Source organism: Rhipicephalus microplus, unplaced genomic scaffold (assembly GCF_043290135.1).
Source record: "Rhipicephalus microplus isolate Deutch F79 unplaced genomic scaffold, USDA_Rmic scaffold_133, whole genome shotgun sequence".
In the NCBI taxonomy this organism is placed as follows: domain Eukaryota; kingdom Metazoa; phylum Arthropoda; class Arachnida; order Ixodida; family Ixodidae; genus Rhipicephalus; species Rhipicephalus microplus.
The window spans coordinates 476,156-496,668 of NW_027464705.1; the positions used below are offsets into that span (position 1 = coordinate 476,156).

The 20,513-nt window shown below is 43.2% G+C and overlaps 3 protein-coding genes across 4 annotated transcripts in view; 2 read left to right on the top strand and 1 right to left on the bottom strand.

The window, feature by feature from the left end:
* LOC119166931 (Guanine nucleotide exchange factor in mesoderm) overlaps positions 1 to 11,033 on the top strand; it is a 41,833-nt gene extending 30,800 nt beyond the window's left edge. The window contains exon 16 of the mRNA XM_075885384.1: positions 694 to 11,033. Coding sequence (XP_075741499.1) covers positions 694 to 2,424 — 1,731 coding nt within the window. The 3' untranslated portion in view covers positions 2,425 to 11,033. The remainder of the gene's footprint in view (positions 1 to 693) is intronic.
* Positions 11,034 to 11,035: 2 nt separating this feature from the next.
* On the bottom strand, positions 11,036 to 13,604 carry LOC142761608 (protein yippee-like 5). 2 transcript variants are annotated; one of them, XM_075885382.1, is made up of 3 exons: positions 13,494 to 13,604; positions 13,203 to 13,393; positions 11,036 to 12,234 (listed from the first exon to the last, which is right to left on the bottom strand). In XM_075885382.1, exons 2-3 carry the CDS (start codon positions 13,361 to 13,363, stop codon positions 12,039 to 12,041), a joined length of 357 nt encoding a protein of 118 aa, XP_075741497.1. In that variant the 5' UTR covers positions 13,364 to 13,393; positions 13,494 to 13,604; the 3' UTR covers positions 11,036 to 12,038. The 2 variants fall into 2 exon arrangements, with proteins under 2 accessions (XP_075741497.1, XP_075741498.1); XM_075885383.1 differs by having other exon boundaries at positions 13,203 to 13,388; positions 13,494 to 13,579.
* A 218-nt stretch (positions 13,605 to 13,822) lies between these two features.
* Positions 13,823 to 20,513, top strand: part of LOC119166929 (eukaryotic initiation factor 4A-III) — a 35,961-nt gene continuing 29,270 nt past the window's right edge. Inside the window, exons 1-3 of the mRNA XM_037418317.2 lie at positions 13,823 to 14,005; positions 15,086 to 15,158; positions 17,693 to 17,955. Coding sequence (XP_037274214.1) covers positions 13,867 to 14,005; positions 15,086 to 15,158; positions 17,693 to 17,955 — 475 coding nt within the window. The 5' untranslated portion in view covers positions 13,823 to 13,866. The remainder of the gene's footprint in view (positions 14,006 to 15,085; positions 15,159 to 17,692; positions 17,956 to 20,513) is intronic.

Consider the following 20,513-nt stretch of genomic DNA (forward strand, 5'->3'; position numbering starts at 1 on the left):
TTCTTCCTGTAGTGCGGTTTGTATTGCTCACTGATGTCACGATGAGTAAACTTTGGCTCATGTAATACCTCACTCTACTTAACAGATTCAAAAAGTTTTTTATGGTGGGAGATCTGTGAGGCAAGTCCAATGGTAACATCATTCTGTGGTAACATTAAGAAGTGTTGTGGGCTGATAGCACTGTACAACATGTTGCCAAAAAGCAAGAAGTGTAGGATGTGTATCAGGTGATCCACTCTAAACCAATTATGTTATAAATGGTTCTGCGGCTGCAGAACCATTTACAACATAATTGGTTTAGATTGGATAACCTGATAATAACCATTTAAGTGAACTGTTACTAAGCTTTATTTCTCAGCACCAAATTGAAATTGAACCGCTTTGAACCCTAACTGATCCATATATTTTTCATTTTGGCATGCTCTGCTATCAGGGAAAGTTTTTCATGCTACTCTTTAATGTGTGCCGGCACACTTGCTTGAAATTTTCTGAAGAACCAACTTGAAACACATGATAGGTTGTCGTATAATTGTTTTAGTATGGCGCATGTGGTTAAGCTTTAGGCGCATTCTGCATATCATGCTCCAAATGGCTGACCGGAGATCTGATTGTTTGACCTGTTGCCTGTGTTTTTAATGTTTCCTGTTGGTTAACTTGTTTTGGTTACTGCTGTTTCTTTTTTCTATGCTCCAGTATACCAAACCTGGTGCGACAATGACGACCAGTCAGAATTTCAGTCCAGGCTCACCCACGTCGTCGAGGCTTGACACCTCGTGTTATGCAGGAAAGCCAGAGGCAAGGGCAGATAAAAGGCTCGAATCGAGAAGTTCCAGTGAGGAGCCGTGGTTGCCCTGTAAGCAGTGTCCTAGAACTAGCGTGGACACCAGTGACACCGAAAACGAAGACGGTGCCTGCATGGTAGACGTACGTAGACTTCTCCGCTATAGGCCGCCTGTGCGCTCGCCAAGCTATTGCACCAATGAATACCCGGGCGAATATGTCACTTTTGAATTTGCTAGTCAGCACATAAGCCAGCAGTCTTACGGCAGTACCTGCTGCGCTCCTGCTGATGCCGACTATACCGCAATCTGTGCGAGGCTCGGTGTCCATACTTCAACTCAATCTCCCGGCAAACCTGTTCACAGGAGTCACTCCTTCAGTGAGACAGTGCTTTCCGAGACAGTTTGCCCGGAGGTAAGCGAGATTCAAAACCCTCGACGTCTCAGAAAGGAGAACAGTGTGCCAGAAGATTGGTTGAACAGTCTCGAGGAACACCTCCCTCCAAACGCTTGCAAGAGGTGCGGGTCACTTCCGCGCAGTTTCCGTCATGACGTCCCAAGCTCGCCTAGCGAGACGGGCTCTACCAAAACGCACCAGCTCAGAGCTCGCATGGAGCGACTCCGACAGCAAGCCCCAGAGCAGCGCCCATTCACTATAGCATCAGACCAGCCCTCCCGAGCAGACTTTGTTGACGGGCCAACCGGCTACATGCCGCAGGGAAGCAGCCAGTTCAGCAGTCAGGAACTTAACTCTGTAGAAAATCTCACGGCCTCCGTGGTTCATCCCGAGCACAGAATATACCGCCGCGACGCTTTGCATGGGGGCTCTTGGCGAAGTACACTCTTAGGCCTGGGTACAAAGCTGACGCGTGGCTTGTGGTCACCTCACCCGAACGAAAGCCCCACACGCAGCAACGAAGGTCACCTGAGCCATGGATCGAGTCGAGACAGCGTTCGGAGCAATGATTCTCGGCAGCTTAATGTGATCGGCACGTTTGGCAGAGCTTGCGCAAGCGTTATAAGTTCCAAGACGAGGCATTTTCCACGGCTCTCAAGTGTGCACGGTGTGCAGGGCAATTCCTCAGCTGCAGCTCGAATCGCTCGGCAGCGAGAGCCCGATTATTGCATTCCACAGACCATTCTAGCCATACTGAGCAAAAACCAAAGTGCCACCGGCACTGATGGTTCGCAGCCAGAGGCCTACAGGAGTTCCGAGGCCAACAGGAGTCCCGAGGCCCCGTCGTCTATTCCGCACTCGGCCAGTGTTGTGCTGGACGACGACACAGACTCCGAGAACAGCGATTCTTCGGCAGACAGTTACTACGAGAGAAACTTTGAGGCCATCGAAGACATCCTGGCTGACGACATGTTTCGTGACTCAGCAATTTACAGCGATCCAGAGGAGGTCAGTGGCAGTGAACGTGACATTGCAGTGAAACAGGGTCGTAGGGCTGATAACGACAAGCTTCAAACTGCGGCGGAAAAACAGCCTGAGGATTGTAACCCAGTTGATCAGCAGCAAGTGCCCGCGCCATCCAGCTTGTGCCCATCATCCCCCGCCCCGGCACCAGTGACGTGTCGACAGAAAGGCTGGGTTAAGCATATCGTTAACAAGTTCCAGGCAAATATGGCATCTGACTCCTAGTCCCCATTCAAGTGTGCCTATTTTGGATGTCCAATGCAGCATGAACCAAGAAAAGTGCGTTCCGTGCTTCAATGCTTTAGTTATATGCCCGACAGGTGTCCGGGATTTGAACTTCACTCGGAACGATGTCTGTGGTGCAACACACTGCCAGCAGCTCACTTTATTATAACCCCGTTCATGGGGGCACCAAGACAGTCACTTGCATCACATAGCAGCACATTGGACTGTGGTAGGTCATTACTTTGGGTCCAATTCATAATACTCTGCATAGCAGAATAATTTTCTCCACTCATAACTCGTGGATGTTTATGTGGCAAAGCTGCTCTACCGCATCGAGTAACTACATATGAACGACTTTTCTTTTGCTGCTTGCAAATTATTTTGAACAGTGATAACGTTAAATCGGACCTGATGAATGGTAATGCTCTATTGAGTCTCAATTAGGCATCGCTGGTAATATAGGTATTTGCTAACTTTTTTGTTGTTTGCACTTTGCATGTGCTGCAAGGAGGGGCAAGTAATAAGTGTTCCTTTATTTTCTCATGTGCAGTTATTGAAACTCAGTAAGGATAATATTTTCTAGAGCCATTGTGTTTTGCCCAATGTCAAGTGTAAACTATCAGTTTTAGTTTGCTTTTATGTGGAGTTTTATAGTTAGTGTAGTCCAATATATAGTGTGAATTAGACAAGATTTTGTCATCCTTAGATTTGAAAGAATTGAATAGTATTTCCACATTTGGGGGCAAGACTGAGCAAGCAAAAGATAGTTGAAAAAAATACAGAGCTCCAGAAGTATGAAGTAGAATAACTTTTATATGTAATAAAATTTGCAAAAGATAGTGTTGCTAGAAATTGTACAGTCAATAGAGACAGGCAAACATTAGGTCTCGCTAGTGATATGTTGTGTTCCTTAATACCAAGCAAAATGAAAATGGCCTGATTGTTAAAAAAAGGTGTTATTGTGAAGAGAAATTGCATTGTCATGAACGCCTGGGAACAGTGCCTGACAATTGAGAGGGGTTTGTTGGCTGTATTGGTCTTGAAAAGTTAATAGATGATGCGAAAACCCTGCATTTAGCACTAGCATAGCAATTTGAAGACTGCATCGCCCAGTTAGACAGAAGAAAAAAAATGATCTGAAAATGGGTGTACTTTGTTTCATATTGAAATGCAACATGAGCATGCTTTTATTAATACTAGTTGATGGAAATTTATCGAAAAAGAAGGCAAATACATATCATCATAAAAACACAAAAGCTATTGCTGTATTTCTGTGATGATGTGAATCTTGTCGCACATTTGCCTATTTAAAACATTTTATCGCGGGTTGTGCGATCGTATCCTGGCTGAAGCGACGACATTTTCAATGGAGGCAAAAATGCTTGAGGTCCATGTGCCTAGATTTAGATGCACTCTAAAGAATCTAGGGTGGTCAAAATTCTGGAGCTCTCTATCCACTGTGGCATCTCTCATAATCATATTGTGGTTTTGTGAAATTAAACCTCAGTAATTATTATTATTTAAAATGTTATGATACAGTCAAACCTCAATATAATGAAGTCATTCTTGCAACAAAAAAATTGATTAGGTTGGAAATTTTGTTCGGTCGATGTGAGCAAGTATCACCACTAAAAATTTGTATTCATTCAGAGGCTGTCCCTGGTAATGACATTTTATTTATAACTACCTAGCGAGAATCACTGTAAAAGTTGCGCTGATTGTGTGGTTAAGAATGCGGGCATCTCTGGTGGAGACTGCACTCTAGGCAAAGCAACTGTGAAACATGTGGTGTCCCGTTGTTTCTCGTGGCCCGTACCATTATCTAAATCTTGGATGCATCTATTAATGGCACCCAGCATTCGCAGTCGTTTTAGGCGGTGCCCTTAAGAGCAAGGGTGAAAAAATAGTGATTCATTGTCTCAGGGCATTCTAGTTGATGCTACCTTTGACGTCTTTTTATGAACATGGGCATTATGTTTTGCTCATATGCCAAAAGTGCAGCCGGTGCTTTTTTTTGAAGGGTAGCCTGAATATCGAAGGTGGCATCCAGAATTTTGCTAGCTGCATATAAGTTGCCTCTGAGCTCAACCTGATCGTAAGAATTCTTGCCTAGCATGTATTTTTCTTCCTTGGGCTCTCAGTCAAGCCCTATACACACTAAATGATTTTGAGTCACTTTATAAATAGCTTGACACGTTGTGTGATGCCGTGTGACCAGAAAAATCTGTCGTTGCGCTGATTGGTCTAAGGCTGATTTTTGTTGCCAGGAAAAGCACATCATCTGTAGCAAGCTAATCAGAACACACAGTTACGAGAGATTGCAGGAGAATGCATGTAGAGCCGCACACGGCATGGAAATCGAATGTTGCCCGCTGCCCTGCGTAACAGCAGAGCTGAAACACTGCTGGCATTCCACCATTGTCATTGCAACCATGGCTGCACACAACGAGAGGCATGACGCATGTGCACATGCATTTCTCCCTTTTTTTTTTTCTGGCCACACTACAGTGCGACTTGAAATAGTTGGCAGTCACAATGTGCACGTCATCACACAACGGAGAGCTTCAGTAGGAACACAGCTGCCTTGTCACTAATGCATCAAGCTTTACTCATGCTACAGAAAACTTCCCAGTGTGAGCGGGGCTTTATACTACCATTCTCTAAGTCTTCAATTGCAACTGCTCGAGCATCACAGGATGTAAGCTTTTCTAATTCTAGACACCACTTGCAGAGTCTACAGTAAACAAAAGCATGTTTTTTTAGATTTGCTACATTACTCGGAACTAGTGTCAAAGAAAATTTTTGGAGTTGCTGCAAGCTGCCATTTTATGGCCTTCAAGATGGGCTTTTGGTACTTTGATGTGTGAACAGCTTTACGGCCTGGGCACTTAGAAACGCTAAAAGATGGGAAACACAGAAAAGTAAAACTAGACGAGACAAGTGTGGTAAAGGACGCAGTGGTGTTCTTTTGTGCAAGATTTGAATGCACGAAAAACAATTCGTTGCACAGAGGATGTTATCGAATCAAGGTTCATTACATGGAGGTTTGACCGAAGTTCTAAGTAATGGTGACATGCTCGAGCACAATTCCATTATAAATAAGCCTGTCTCAGTCAGTGCCCTTGGTAATATATTTCTTACTGCAAAAAGAATACCTTTTATCAACTGCAACTTGTATATTTGAATGTTCGCAGAATATGTCAACATGCTTTTATGACTAGTGCCATAAAGTCATTGGGGCCAACTGAAAAATGTGATAGTGCCTGGCAGCAGCAGAATATTGCTTGAAAATTTCTAGAATGAATATGGAATTGATATCAAGAGCCATTATAAACATTAGTACGTACAAGATTTTATAACTGACTGTTTGGAAAACTATGTTGTGGCATCTAGCTTCGTGAAAGGTCACTAGTTGTCCCTTTTAAACTAATGTTCACAAATGTTTTCACTACCATTTGTTGATAGAGATGCTATTTCAGTTGACAAATCGGATCACTATTTGATGAAGTTCTTAGATTGAAAGTCTGCTCCACCCAGCCACATGGATTAAATACATTGTAGATGAAACATAACTTTTTTTAAAATCAGTTACTAGCAATGATATCAAATAAAAGAGCACTTTGGACAGGACAGCTTGAAGCGATGACAGGAATTTGCCCTGTACAAAGCACTTCCCTTTGATAATGTACAAGCCAGCTATGACTAGCAATGTTTTTGCATTCCCTGTGCTACTGACTTTTAAAAGTGGCAGGAGGTGAAGCTTCATATCGAGGAACACAGGCAACATTAATAGACAACAGACTCATTACACCTTCTTTGCGACAAGCACTTTTTACAGAACATAATCACCATGCCCATCATTGTGGGCATTAGTAGTAATATATGTCAAGTGCCAACATTTAGAATATTTGTATATTCATGGGCTGTTCTCGCCCAAGGTGCTGCTCTTGTAAATATCTTCTCTCATACAATGCAACTGAATACAAATCACTAAAGCATTGCAGTATCCTCAACTCTGCATTCTGCCCCTTGTTATGCTCTTTAGCTGGCTAAATGAAAATCGACCACAAGTTTTTCAATTTGCACAAGCTTGTGTGTGACGAGGGGGAATAATCGAGCGTAAACTAGATACGGTTTGTTTACTAAGAAAAAGTTGCAGCAGAAGCTCATTTGTGCACATGTCTTTCTTCCTAAAACAGAATTGAACATGAATTAAGACAGGACATAGTGAAGATGGCATATTTGTATGCCTTTGAAAAACCATTAATATCCGAAGGTTAATGGCACCTGCCAAAAGATAACTGGTGTGCATTTTTATTTTCAGCGTCATGGGACAGCTATGAATGAGTCACAGTTGTGCTTTCAGAGTTAGTGCGACCATCTGATACTCATTATTGCAGGTATGCGAGCCATGCATGGGTGTGGAAGGAACAAAATGTGTCCCAGTGGCGGCTTTCCAATCATAGTGTGCTTTTTTGCATGACACCACAGTACTGTGACGAAAGTATGTTAAAATAAATTTCACAGGCGCAGCAAATTGAGGGAAGACAGTCTTGTTTTTATTCTTGCTCACTCAGCATGGAATCATTAGTCCGCGCATGTTGTTGTGCAGACAACCTAACAGTATGAATAAACAAAATTAATGTGATGGTCTTAAAATGCAGTCTTAAATTAAGCGCTCTTAAAATGCATTGGAAATATATGGGACCAGCTAAATGTTTAAAATTTGTTGGAATTAATTGAAAGTGAATTGTTAGAGTTTGAATTATCATGAGACCATTGCACCATGAACTTATGATCATGTAAAACGGTACTGAAGAAGTTTATTATCGTGGCATGAAGGCATTCACAACCTTTTCGCCCGTCTCGTTTATGGCTGCAGGGTGGCTGCATGACCGTCGTCCTTTCACTCATGAGGTAGATTGTCAAAGTAGAAGCAAGCTACGGAATGCATAGAATGAAATCGAAATTCTTAATTTTTTTTTAAAGCAAGGGCTCAAGCTTGTGAGAAAAACATTGAGCTGCTGTACTTCTGCGCAGTGACAAATGTGGATGTACATACTAACGGACCCAAACAGGACAATTTAGAGCTAAGTAGCTCATATACTTTCACTTCTGTTGTCTTCAGTTCGGGTTATAGTTTCAATTTCAACTTCAACATGTAGATCAGAGTCAATTTTATGTTTAGAGACTGGATTAGTCTCGACATGACGAGGTTATTTCGAGCAATTGCCCATATCAGCCGTTAAGACTAAAATTTGATGTCTTGTTTGAATCCATAAGTAGTGCACACTTAACACCATATATATTCAGTCCGTTCATGAATCGAACAATTATAACATTTTGTTCCTTGCAAAAGTACGCCACTGTACTACATTTGTATACTTCAAACTTCTATTGATCTCCAGCTGAAGCAAAATCAAATGCTAAACCGCATTGTGTGACTTGAAGCGCACTTTTAGCTAGCATATGATTACTACGTGCATTATTGGGAATATTCTTGACAACAAAGAGCCACTGTTTTGCTGAAAGCTGTCAAACACAGCACTGAATTTGAAAGCCAGCTGCAGAGAAAATGCGATAAAACATGGATGGCTAGTGTTCCAGGGATTTTCACTGCCAAATTTATTGCCAGCTTCATCCTAACAAAGGCATGTATTGTGTTAAAGAATGGTAATCGCCAAGGCAGCTAGTCAGCATGCAGTGGAGCACAATACCTAAAGCCCCTCCTTGTTGAAAGGGAACCAAGTACACAAAATACACTGCTGCTCAACGTGTGCATGCTACGAGAAGGTATAGATATAAAATATGTAATAGACATGCTTTTATACATTCAGGCATTTTTTCAGATTTCATATTATTAATACCGTACCTTGAGTTGTTTTGCCAAGTTTGGAATATCCACTTTTGAATGTACTTAGTCTAGCTGAGGCATTTAAGAACAGTGGGAGAGAGATAAATGGCAATGGATATGGTGCCAAGGGAGGCAAAACATGCAAAGAAATAAGCTTTTTTTATTATTATAACACACACGTGTTGTGAGCACAATGAAGAGGAAGTGAAAAAAAAAAAAAAACTAAGAAACGAAAGGATGGAAATACGGAATTATCAACGCACATTATATCAAGACTGATTGTTTGCCTTGTTGGTACTTGCTTAATGGCATACTTTAGCTGCAAAATATCACAAACACAGAGTGAAGAAACGCACAATGACAAGCAGCCGCCTGTCCTTCTCGTCGTGTCTTTCTTCACTCTTGTGTTTGTGATATTTTGCGGCTAAAGTATGTCATTAATGCAGTGCATGTTTGTTTGACATAAAATTGATAAGTAAAGGTCTTGATTAAACAATTCTAACCAACCTTATTTTCACAAATATTTTGCACAAGAAAAGAACTGAACAAGTAGCGGAAGGCTGGTTAATTAGTACATGTCTCAAAGAAGAGACGAAAACACGTAGACAAATTCCAGTGCTCGTGTTTTTTCTTCGTCCCGTGCTTGTACTGTCAATTCGTTTTTAGAAAAATAACAAGTGTGACAGCAAACAAAAAGAGCATGTGTGGAAACAGTACATATTTTTTGTATGACACTGAATACTGATCTCAATCTACTTTTGCTGCAAAATGTACAAAAAGCAGTTAATTAAGCAGGCAAATATTTTAAATATTGCAATGCACAAAGAAACTTGTTATATGCCATGGGCACAGATTTGTCAGTAGCTGCTATGTGTAAAGGTTCCTACTTGTAAGCCACTGCGAGTGCTCTTTCCTAAGGTGTCCCTGCGACACTGAAAAGTGTGTTAAAGTATGTGCAACTGCCTTTTGTATGCTACAAATTGATAACATGCCTTAGTGGCCTGTTTAAATGAGTGTGTTGGTTGAGCTCGTTGCATGACAGAATACTCTGGATTATGACGCCTTCGTTTCCCACTGTCGTCAATCAAGCAAGCTCTCCGTGCTCCTCTACTAAAAAGTCACTTTGAGAATGACAGAAGTGGTCCTTGCACTTGTTTTAAAGGGACACCAAAGGCAAATATTAAGTCATCGTTGATGGCTGGAACAGCGATTCAGAAACCTTGTAGTGCTACTTTTGTGTCAAGTAAATGCTTTTTCAAAAATAAAGTCGTGTTTAGTGGTCCACACAGCGTTAGCACACTTCATGTCACTAGCCTGAAATTGGGCCTCTCTAACATAGCACTTGCCTTGCCTGACGATTGTCTCGACATTTCGTGATGCTTTGTGTACCCAGTCATAGACACGTTTGCATTGGCTGTAGTACTGAAGGAAAAAAAAAATGATTAAAAAGGCAACTAATTTGCCAGAACGTTGCTTCAACACATTCACACCAGAAGCAGAATGCCCAATGTTTCTGTAATACAAATTTTGTGCTTGCCTAGTTAAAGTGGGCTGTGCTAGATGGCACCACATATCCAGCCTAACCAGTCGAAAACCGAGGTTCCGAACCAATCGTGCCATCCCCCTGGCAATGCCAAAAGGTTATTTTTTTCTATGAATCAACAAATAGAGAAGCAGCATTTTATAATGTGTAATGTGTAGAAGGTTCTTGTTTTTTCATCGCAACTGGTTTGATTACTAGCGGTTACTTGTAATCAGACCCTTATATTATGGGATAATTTCAAAATGTCCCACTCGTAGCATGTGTGGTGTTGTACATTTACCTCAATTTCTCAATGAAGCACCACTGTTGATAATAATTATGTTTAGACATTCTCATTGATCTCCCACTACAACCTAAATTGTCATTTGCTTCTAGTGTCCCTTCAACACCTCTTACCGAGTGGCTACTTGAGGACTCCGAAATGTTACTCCTTAGCATTGCACGTTGTGAGAAGCATCAATAAGTGCAAATTCACGCAAGCAGAAAAGTTCTGGAAAAATTGGTATGCTGTGTAAAGGAAATTGCAATAGGCGCTTGCAGAGCTCGCATTTCAGGGTGTTAATACAGTTTAATGCGACATTTGCGACCGGCAATAATGTCAGCAAATACTATGAGTTGTGTACCATATACAGTGATGCCAGAAAACGGTTGCAGCTGCACCTTTGCTTTTGGTGTAGCTGTACCTAACTTATTCGAAGCATAAAAGCATGAACCAACACAGTTTATTTCGCAGTCTGTACCCCGTTTCCTTCTTTGCAGGATATTTGCGGCTTTCGTAGAAAATAAAACGGCAGAAGGGAATGGCTCCCTACGGCATTACCATCAGGCCATGGCTTTAAGACTGTCATTTCGAGAGGACATGAGAGATGCCATAGTGAGCTCTTCATTACAGTGCAACCAAATCTGTCTTGTATTTCTAAAACATCAGAGTGAGTGATTGCCTATCGTGGTCTGCACTTCAGGGAGGTCTTGTAAACATGACAGCATTTTCCTGCTGGTCAAACCACATTGCCAGCACAAGTGAGCACAGTGTTAGAACATTTGCCTTTTCCTTGGGATCAAATCGCGATGGCCGCTTACATTGCGTGCACCTGTTACACTGCCATGTGTCTGTTGCAAAGAGGCTTTACACTGTCATGTGTCTGTTGCAAACAGGCTTTTCCTGTGAGTCAAAGTGTGTGCGTCATTAAAAAAACTTGCGAAGAAACAAAAGATGTCATTGACTTGTTTACTATATATATACATATACACACAGACAGCTTCTGCTCAAGAAAAACAAAGTAAAATTCAGTTTGTAACATTTTCAAGGCAAATCCTCCAGAGAGGTAGAAACATGACCAAACCACAAAAATCAAGCGCACATTTTACAGTAAATATGACTAACCTGTACTGACGTAGATGGTGACAATGTTAACTTTGCGATGGTGTTTGAGAAAGTGAGAAGTTTTCTTAGGAAGTGGTCATCTTTTAGCATTCCAGGTCGCTAGTGCTTTAGTTGGGTACCATGGCTTTTTCTGTTGAGCCAGTGCACAGGGTTTCAACCAGATATAACATAGGCTTTGACACTGCTCAAATTAGCACCCGTGAACACGGTCCTAATCTGGCTGTGAGTCAAGGGCACTATCAACTTTAGGTAAAGCAAGCACATGCACATGAGACAAGAAGATTTTCTGCACTTCTACTTGTTTATGCTACCTACCTTCTATTCGCATTGCGAATGCTAAATTGTGCAGTAGACCTTTGGGTTTTGTTTGCTCTTCCAGAAAGCCCCTACAGTAGTAAATTTCTACTCTGCCATGTAATAAAAAAAAACGAATACACACAAAGTTTGTGTTGCTGCTCTACTTTAAGATGAGGTGTTCACAAAGTTTCAGCCTCTACAATACCTATGTATGGAGGCAATTTATGTACAGAACATGCATGGTAAGTGATCCTGTTACCATCATTGACGTGGCCCATAACATAAAACATGACATTGCACACTTTCCTTTTTTTTTTCCCTCACCGGTCTCTGCTGCAAGTTCATAGAATTCTACACGGCACAAATGAAAATATGTCTGCAAATTTTGTACCAAGGTATTTTGCTCCCCGCATATGAAATCTCATGGCCCTTCCGATTCGGGAACAATGTCCATGGCAACAGAGGGATACTCTAGTACGGGCAATGTTGTGTGTATGACCATTAGTGCCCTAGTAGTAGGGCGGTGCCGAGGCGGGTCAGTTGGCCATGTGCTCCTCGATGCCATCGCTCTCGGTGACGAGCGCCCTCTCGAGAATGACGCGACCCTCCTTGTACCGTTGGCCCTCCTCGGTGGCAAACTCGTACACCCAGCCTAGTTTGGTGTCGCAGTTCTTGCAGGAGACGTCACGCACCATGTGCCGGCCGGTGAGCATCACTCGGTCCTGCACCTCGCTGCACAACAGTGGGTTGCCGTTGCGTCACATTTACTGTACTCTTGATTGGTCAGGGCAGTTGTCTCCAGCAAGCTTTCACAAGGTGCACTGTAAGTTAAGCTTGATCATGAAAGAAGGCGAGCGTGTAAATGCGGACAAGGTGGACGAAAACGAGTGCTGTCACGTTCTCTTTCGCCGTGTCCGCAATTTCGCACTCACCCTCGTCTGTAATGAGTGACCTTTAAAGGGCCTCTAAACCACATACAACACATTTTCTTCAGCATTTCAAATAAACGCATGCTTTGAGTTCAGAGTGCCATCACGATCAACAGCGTCAAACGTTGCAGCGCTACGCCCTGTACCGCAACATAAAACAACTCCGGGCCCTTTGGTATCTCCCACAGTCGGTCGTGACGTCACCGGTAGAATATGGGCATGTGAGCGGCAAAGAGATCTGTGTGCCTACTGATACGCGTTCTTCCTACCATCTCCCTCGCAAGGTGAGAAAGAACACTCGGCCAAGGATCCAACAAAGAGCGTAGTGAAGAAAATAGAGAGGGCAGCATTTGGGAAAATTCCCGTGGCTACGTGTTTATTGTTGACCCGTGTTATAGACTCGTGCACAACTGCAACACGACACAACTTAATTTCTAGCTGAGTGGTTTAAGAGCCCCTTCATCGGTGTCTAAAAAATGTGGGGGGAAAACACGTATTATGTGAGAAAACGAACAATTTAGGTTCTCTAAAACATCATTCAGTTTCGCTTATTGATATCACGACCGTTATTATCGCGGACGCTACTTCATAACAGAGCCACATCTGTCTAGATGCATGCCGCTCTGCAGAAGGAAGGCGGCTAATGTCAAACTTCGATTGCAGAAGAACGATCGCATCAAACGAAAACAGCCGCGTGACACGGTGGTCATTATGCAAGACGGAATGACAACAACGCGATTACACACTCGCCCACTGAAGAGCACGGCTCACCTGTAGTTGAGATTGACCACTTTGTTGAAGAGAAACGCCCTTCCCGTGGCGCCAGTAAATCTCGTACTGATGAGCTCGCTGCGGTTCGTCAGAATGGTGTCGCAGCTGGCGCACGAGAACAATCGAGAACCTCCAATGTGGTCGAGGAAGATGCGACCCATGTTGACCTGCCGACAGACGATGAGGCTGCGCTGAAAGACAGCGACGCAAATAAAAACATTGTGGTCACTCATAAGCACCCCATAAGTCAATCTAGCCATGAATAGAAATCATGGCTAGAAAGGCACGTACCACACACCAGTTACCAAATGCCTTGTTCAACAGCTGTAGCGGACGGGATGCAGGCTTGCTTGACAACAAACCTGACGTTACGTCATGTGACGTGGCTATTGACGTCACTAAACGCGAGCGCTTCTTACTTTCATTCCCGACTTTTATTTCCCAAATATGACCTAATATTATGTATTTCTGCTTCAAATACTTAATTTTAAAGTTTTATATTACCATTATTATTTATTTACAATTTTGGTTAACTTAGGAAGTAGCGTCAAAGCAAAGCAGCATGCTAGCAGCCTTGGCTATGTAGCCTTTGTGGTTTGTGGCCTTTGTTCGGCCGGTCTTCAAGACAAGACGAGACAAGACACAAACTTCACAAACGAGCAAAATGGCAGCCCGCCGCCGCGTTGTGCAAACAGAGGACTTGTCGAATGTGGAGTTCGAAACCAGCGAAGATGTAGAGGTGATACCGACGTTCGACGCCATTGGCCTCAGAGAAGATCTGCTGCGAGGCATTTATGCATATGGTGAGCCCATACCCCGGCTGACTGGTGTGTTCTGCCGTTGGGCCTAACGTGTGTACGGGCTACTTCGATTTTTGCACTTACGTGAAGCAGCTGCGCATCAATCTACCTACGCCAGATTACTCAGTCTGTGAGGCCTTCTCTGGCTCGTTTTGCCTGCGATACGAAGAAGCCTGGTCATTACGTGAATTCCAGAAATGTGTGTTCCTTCGTTTGTGCTACGTCTTCGTTCGCGCTGTTTTTCCCATCGACAGACGTTACGAGAAGTTTTTTTTTTCTTTTCTACGTGGTATTTTTAATTGCTGGTATTCTCTACCATCGAGATGGTAGCGGATATGTTGCTGGCAACCGGCACTTTTTCATTTGGGGATATTGCGCCGGCACTGTCGTCCTATCTCTCGACGGCTAGGTCCGGTGGCGCATCGTTGGTATTGCGAGTCGCTAAGACGTTGGTTCGAATGACGCACTTCATTTTTAACGCTTTCAAGTATACCAAGCTCGAATTAGCATAGTGAATGCTTAATATATTTTGACACGCTGTTGTGGTTTATAATCAAGTGAAATAAAAAATTCACGCGTACATGGTGATATGGTCTTGGAAACTTAGGCATAAGAGTAGGAACACACAAAGTTCTCCCCCAGCAAATGCGCCAGCACATATCGACGCCATTCCACCGTGGTTTTTACACTTGTCATTGAAATACGCTATTGCAAATACACTACTGCAAAACTCTTGAGAACCACACAGAATGAATGAAAATTGAAAACTATGTCATTCCCTGCGGTGTTGGTTTTAAAGTGTGTATCAATTTGTTGAAATGCCTAACCACCTCAGGAAAATATTTGCATTGTCTGAGCCATTGATGAAGTCTCAAGATGTATTAAAGAAAGATGATTAAATAAGAGAAATCTCGTGCTGCACAGGTAGGCACTTGTGAGAGTTTTTGCTTGTGCCAGTGTCTTTTTGAAGTGGCTATACCCAAAATCATGCTTCTTGACAGAGTACAATTGAGGTGCTCGCATTTGTTATGATATCCATGACAGCCTGCATTGGTGTGTTTATAACTGCTGCTCATGTTTTAGGTTTTGAAAAGCCATCTGCCATTCAGCAGCGTTCTATCAAGCCAGTGATCAAAGGCAGGGATGTGATTGCTCAGTGAGTGTGCCCTGTGTTTTCGTTCATTTTGAAACTACTGATTATTTGCTCTTTGCATCTTTACCAATCATTGCAAAGGATTTGCATGTAATGTTCCTCAGTACGATGGCTGTATATTGAGGTAGTGGCGCTGCACAACAGTGGGGTTGTATTTAGGGTGTCGGACGTGTCATAGTATTTAGAACCATTAATGTTCCTGCCAAAAATATTTAAAATTGTTTATCCTGATAAGAAACGTCGATCTGGTTTCAGTTTTATGATTTGGTTGTGCTACACTAACAAACAAACAAAGAAGATGCCAGGACAATAGCACACTCGCAACTGAAATTTCATTTAAAGAAAAACTCATAAATATAAAAATGCAGTGCCAACCACAAACACCTATTTGTGTTTTCTAGAGCTGTTCAAATAACAAAACTGTGAGTGTGATTTGAATATTTTTCAAATACTTCAAATTGAAATTGTAGAAAAAAAATGCTGGAGACTGTTCCTAAGCATATTCTAATAAGATGGCATCATGAAAGTTTTATTTTTTTCTAGGTGGATGAAGAGCTGGCGGGGTGGTGTTCTGTAGTTTTCTCGTCAAGAATGAGGCAATGCAGAGGCCAAATTGTATTTATGTTCAGTGGCGATCAAAATTTTGGAGACCATGGGAGCGCGTGGCCAGCAGCACCGCGGTGCCGCACCGCACCGCGGCGCCTTCTCACGGCTACCAGAGAAACTTGAGAGCGCGCACTGCACAAGCGCATCCTTTCCTACCTGCCAGCCTGAGCTTTTGCTCCCTTCAACTGTGCGCACACCGGAACAGCAGAAAAAATCGCAAGGTACCACTTTTGTAGATGCTGCAGAAGCACGGAGCGATGATATCACGACGAAAATATCGAACTTGTAGGCGCAGTGCTCAGAGCACGCGCTTAATCGTTCCAGAAGTTTCATGGCGGTGAAAACATGCGTGGTTCGCCTAGACACTAAGAGGCAGGACTGCTTGGTATTATTATCACATGTCGATTAAAAAAAAATAGCGGACGATATGTGCATGTTCTCGCCCTCGCAGAGGGTCTGGAACCTAGGTGCAAAAGCGCCACTGCCCCTATAAGTTAGATATCTTTGTGGCGATATCATCACTCGGTGCTTCTGCGGCATCTACAAAAGTGGTACCTTGCGATTTTTTCTGCTGTTCCGGTGTGTGCGCAGTTGAAGGGAGCAAAAGCGCAGGCTGGCAGGTAGGAAAGATGCGCCTGCGCAGTGCACGCTCTCAAGTATCTCTGGTATCTGAGAAAGCGCCGCGATGCTGTTGGCCATGCGCTCCCATGGTCTCCAAAATTTTGATAGCCACTGTACGGGGGAAAAGAGGTGGGGGTTCAAGAGTTCCCAGGTCATCGTGTCATGTATTTCTATGGAAGCGTGGCCTGCAAACTTTTAACCAACACTGTACGTGATTTTACGAAACCAAAGTGTTGCCGACAACACTTTACATCTCAAAGCCAAAGATGATATTTTCTCGACCTCTCCTCCTCTTTTAACATCAGTGGAAGTGGCTGACAACGGTGAACTCTGTTCAAATTCAGAGTTTCAAAACTACCTCGTAGATGCCAATATATAAAATTTTGGATGCTAAAAATGTTTGGTGTCCGATGTTACGGACATCTTGTACATATTTCTGGTCCAAAACAGTATTAATTGAGCTCACACCTCAGCCACATCTATCATCTGCATGCTGAAACCAGTGGTTTCTTGAGTCAGTACATTTGCGACAGTAGCATAGCATCAAAGAGAAATTTTTTACAATACGATAGTCTTTCGGGTTGAAGCATATTGAATATCTGAAGGGGCCACTGCCAATCGGACATTGACTATATTTGTCTCTGGGAAGTTTGAATAGTAAAATGTTACTGCATGTGCCTCAGTTAATGGAAAATTATATTGTTGTTCTGTGCACTGGGTAAAACTTGGCCTCTACGGTGCATTTGTGCACGTTAGAGGCTAAAAAAAGCCAGTCGCTCATTAGCAAGGGTTTGTAAACAGCAAGTGGTTGCAGCCAGTTCTGCAAAGGAGTAACCATGGTGTAGAAGAGCTCATTCCAGTTGTCCGCAATACTGATGGTCATCTATGTGGCCCCATTATGCAGACAAACTAGCCACACACCTGCTGCAAGCTTCCTACCAAGCACCTTCCCCCACATTGGGTTCAGCGTTAATAAACAAGTTGAAGGCATTTGTTCTGACAAAACCCAACAAAGATTATGGAAGACTCGACCAGCAAATCACCCTTCTTAAAGGCGCTTGATTGAAATAGTCGAGGGATTTGGAACTTTCCTATTTTCATTTGTTGCATGGAGGTGCTACAATGCTGCTTTCACCTGGCACTGCAATGTGTTCGAATTTCCTATCTGCAGAGTTTATTGCCCTTTGACCAAGCATCAGGTTTGTTTTGAGCGCACAATTACTTCCAGGCTTCTATACTAAGTGCAAAGTTCCCAAAACTTACCAGTACATGATGTGAAATCACAGCTCAACTCCCTGAAATGCTTGCAGGGCTCAATCTGGCACTGGCAAGACTGCTACCTTTTCCATCGGAGTGTTGCAGACCGTCGACACACAGATGCGGGAGACGCAGGCTCTGATCTTGTCGCCTACACGCGAGCTGGCCGTACAGATCCAGAAGGTGATTCTGGCATTGGGCGACTACATGAACGTCCAGTGCCACGCCTGCATTGGGGGCACCAACTTGGGCGAAGACATTCGCAAGCTTGACTATGGACAGCACGTAGTTTCTGGCACTCCAGGACGTGTCTTTGGTTAGTACCTTCAGGATATGTCTTACTTGCAAGAAAGTCGTACTGTGGAACACCAATTGTACGAGACCATGAAAAACAGTGATATAGAGCTGTGCCTGTTCAAGACTGACTTTATAGGGCCACCAAAAATTGCCGTTATAGGCTTTTTGCCGCGACGTTTTTCAATGTGACTTTACAGGTCCTGTGTCATCTCACAGTTGGGAGCATTTGCATGGCAATTTCTTTTATTTTAACCACTACTTCACATTTTTTGGCGATTTGAGTTTAGCAAATGACCAGTGAAGGCGAGACAGGCGTTGCTCATACATCATTTCAGAAGAGAAGCTTATCCTCATCATGAAGAGAAGCTCTTCAAGTGCAAATTATTCAAATATTGGGGTTTACTTTGATGACTTGATATGTTATAATTGCCAGTTTTTAGACGATGGCATTGTTCCACAATTCGTATAAGGCAGCACTGTCAAATTCCGCTACAACAAATAATTTTCCATTCCCTGTCAGCCGCCCATGGGAAACAATCTGAAAAATGTCTCGTCACAATGAATAATTTTTCTGAATATTTCCGCTTTATCGAAGTTTTCGCGAGTACTACACCATAAGAAAAAGAAACTTGCCTAGGATTGTCGCGAAATTCTGCCACCAACTCGGCCATTTCTCGGCGGCTTGTGACATTCATTAGCGCATGGCCGTATCGCAACAACCGTGTCTTCATCGGAGACATGCTTTCTGCTGCCACACGCACATCCCGCTAAATTTATCGTCATTGAGATGCTCAGCGACAGCGCACGCATCCACCATGATGCTGCCGGCGAATTTTATGTACGTGCGGGCTGCGGCAGAATCACAATCGAACCCCCGTCATATATTTTTGACGTCGCGCTCAAAACAAAACTACCGCTCGTCGTCACTGACCGTGTGATCGTGAATGACAACCATGCTTTGTGAAGGGGCACACGCTAGCCCACCTAGTAGTCCCAGTGTAACTGCATTCTGCCGCATCCGCTGCGAACTCAAATGCAGTCGTATTGAACGCGATGATGAGCACCCACAAAGTACGCTTGCAGTCTACGCGTAATGATTCAACCCAATATTTCTTTCTGTAGTGATGCGAAAAAAGATAGCAATGATGCAGTTCTAAAATCACGCGCACGGCCAGCGCAGCCCGCACAAATTGAAAACGGAACTATTGTACGCCGCAGATGCTGGCGCATGAAAACGCGGCCGCTATTGTCTTGTTCATCAATAGCCAATACGATCCGAAGGTGCGCAGCCAACACAGCCGTATATAAAAGATAATAAAGCCATGAAATTACACGAGGCGTTACGCCCTTTCTATCGTTCACTTATGGCCGTGGTAGTGTGAAGCTTCGTCACTTTCAGTTGCAGTTATCACTTGGCCTCTAGCAATGTTTTGGCATGCTTGTTCGCGGCGCTGTGCACTCGGCATGCCCCAAGGATTGTATTTTCTTCTGTATAATTCATCCCTGCATATAACCGAAACACTGATTGCCAACCGCGGAAAGGAAAACAAAAAAAAAAATCACTGCATATCCACGGAGTAAATGATGATTGGTGGGGTGAAGCGCTCGTCGGTCTGTTCGTGCTTTTGTCCGTCCATCCGTTTGACTTTCGGTGCATCCGTCCTTCCGTGCGTATGTCCATTCTTCTGTCTGTCCATCCATCCGTCCGTGCGGCTGTCTGTGCAGTCGTCCATCTGTCTGTTCGTCCGTCCGTCTATCCAGTGAACACTCCGAAGTACAGCCATCTCACATCTTTTCATCATGTATTCACCATATACAAGTGCCGCCATCTAGTGGACATTCTAAGGACCGCTCTTTCCGGTATGTGCCACCGGTGACTACATACACCATCGGAGGATGGACAGACCCACACCCTAAGAAGCTTCGCCCCTAAACTACCCGGGGATTGACGCAAGGTTGCCTTCTTTGCATTGCCTTAAAGCCATGCCGTGAAGCCAACTTGCGCACTAAAAATTTTTGTATAACTCGCACCTCGACTTCAGCTCCCAAATTTTCTGTATACTTTGCTCACGTTATTTGCGAGAAAATACGTTCACTCAGTGTTCGGCCAGGCGTGGCTCAGTTAGGGAGAGTTCAATGCATGCACTTGCAATGAAATTCCACAACAAATTTTTTCACGCATATCATCAATTTCGTTGTAGTGGGATTTGACTGTAATAGGCCATAGGATAATAAACATTTTTATGCTAATTTGAGTTAACGTATGCTTGAATTTTTTTTGTCAAACAAATCATGCTTTATAGAAGCAAAATATGCTATATGAAAACTTAAAAAAATGAATATTTTTAAACAGGAAGTTTTAAAAAAATACAACTTTTGATTGTTTAAAACTATGCAGTATGATAAAAATGGCACTGAGCCATATAGGCAGTTGAGCAGATAGCTGAAGATGCTTATTGCAATAAGGTTGTTGATGTTGTGTCATGTTGGTGCATTCGTCGGTGGTCATCATCTTGCCTTCTTTCTTTTGTAATGCCATTCATAAAGGCATATCTCCTCAGTTAACCGTCGACGTCA

Coding starts and splice junctions, on each gene's coding strand:
- LOC142761608 (XM_075885382.1), bottom strand. CDS start 13,363: ATGGGTCGCATCTTCCTCGACCACATTGGAGGTTCTCGATTGTTCTCG. Junction 12,235..13,202: donor GTGGTCAATCTCAACTACAG/GTGAGCCGTGCT, acceptor ACTGTTGTGCAG/CGAGGTGCAGGACCGAGTGA.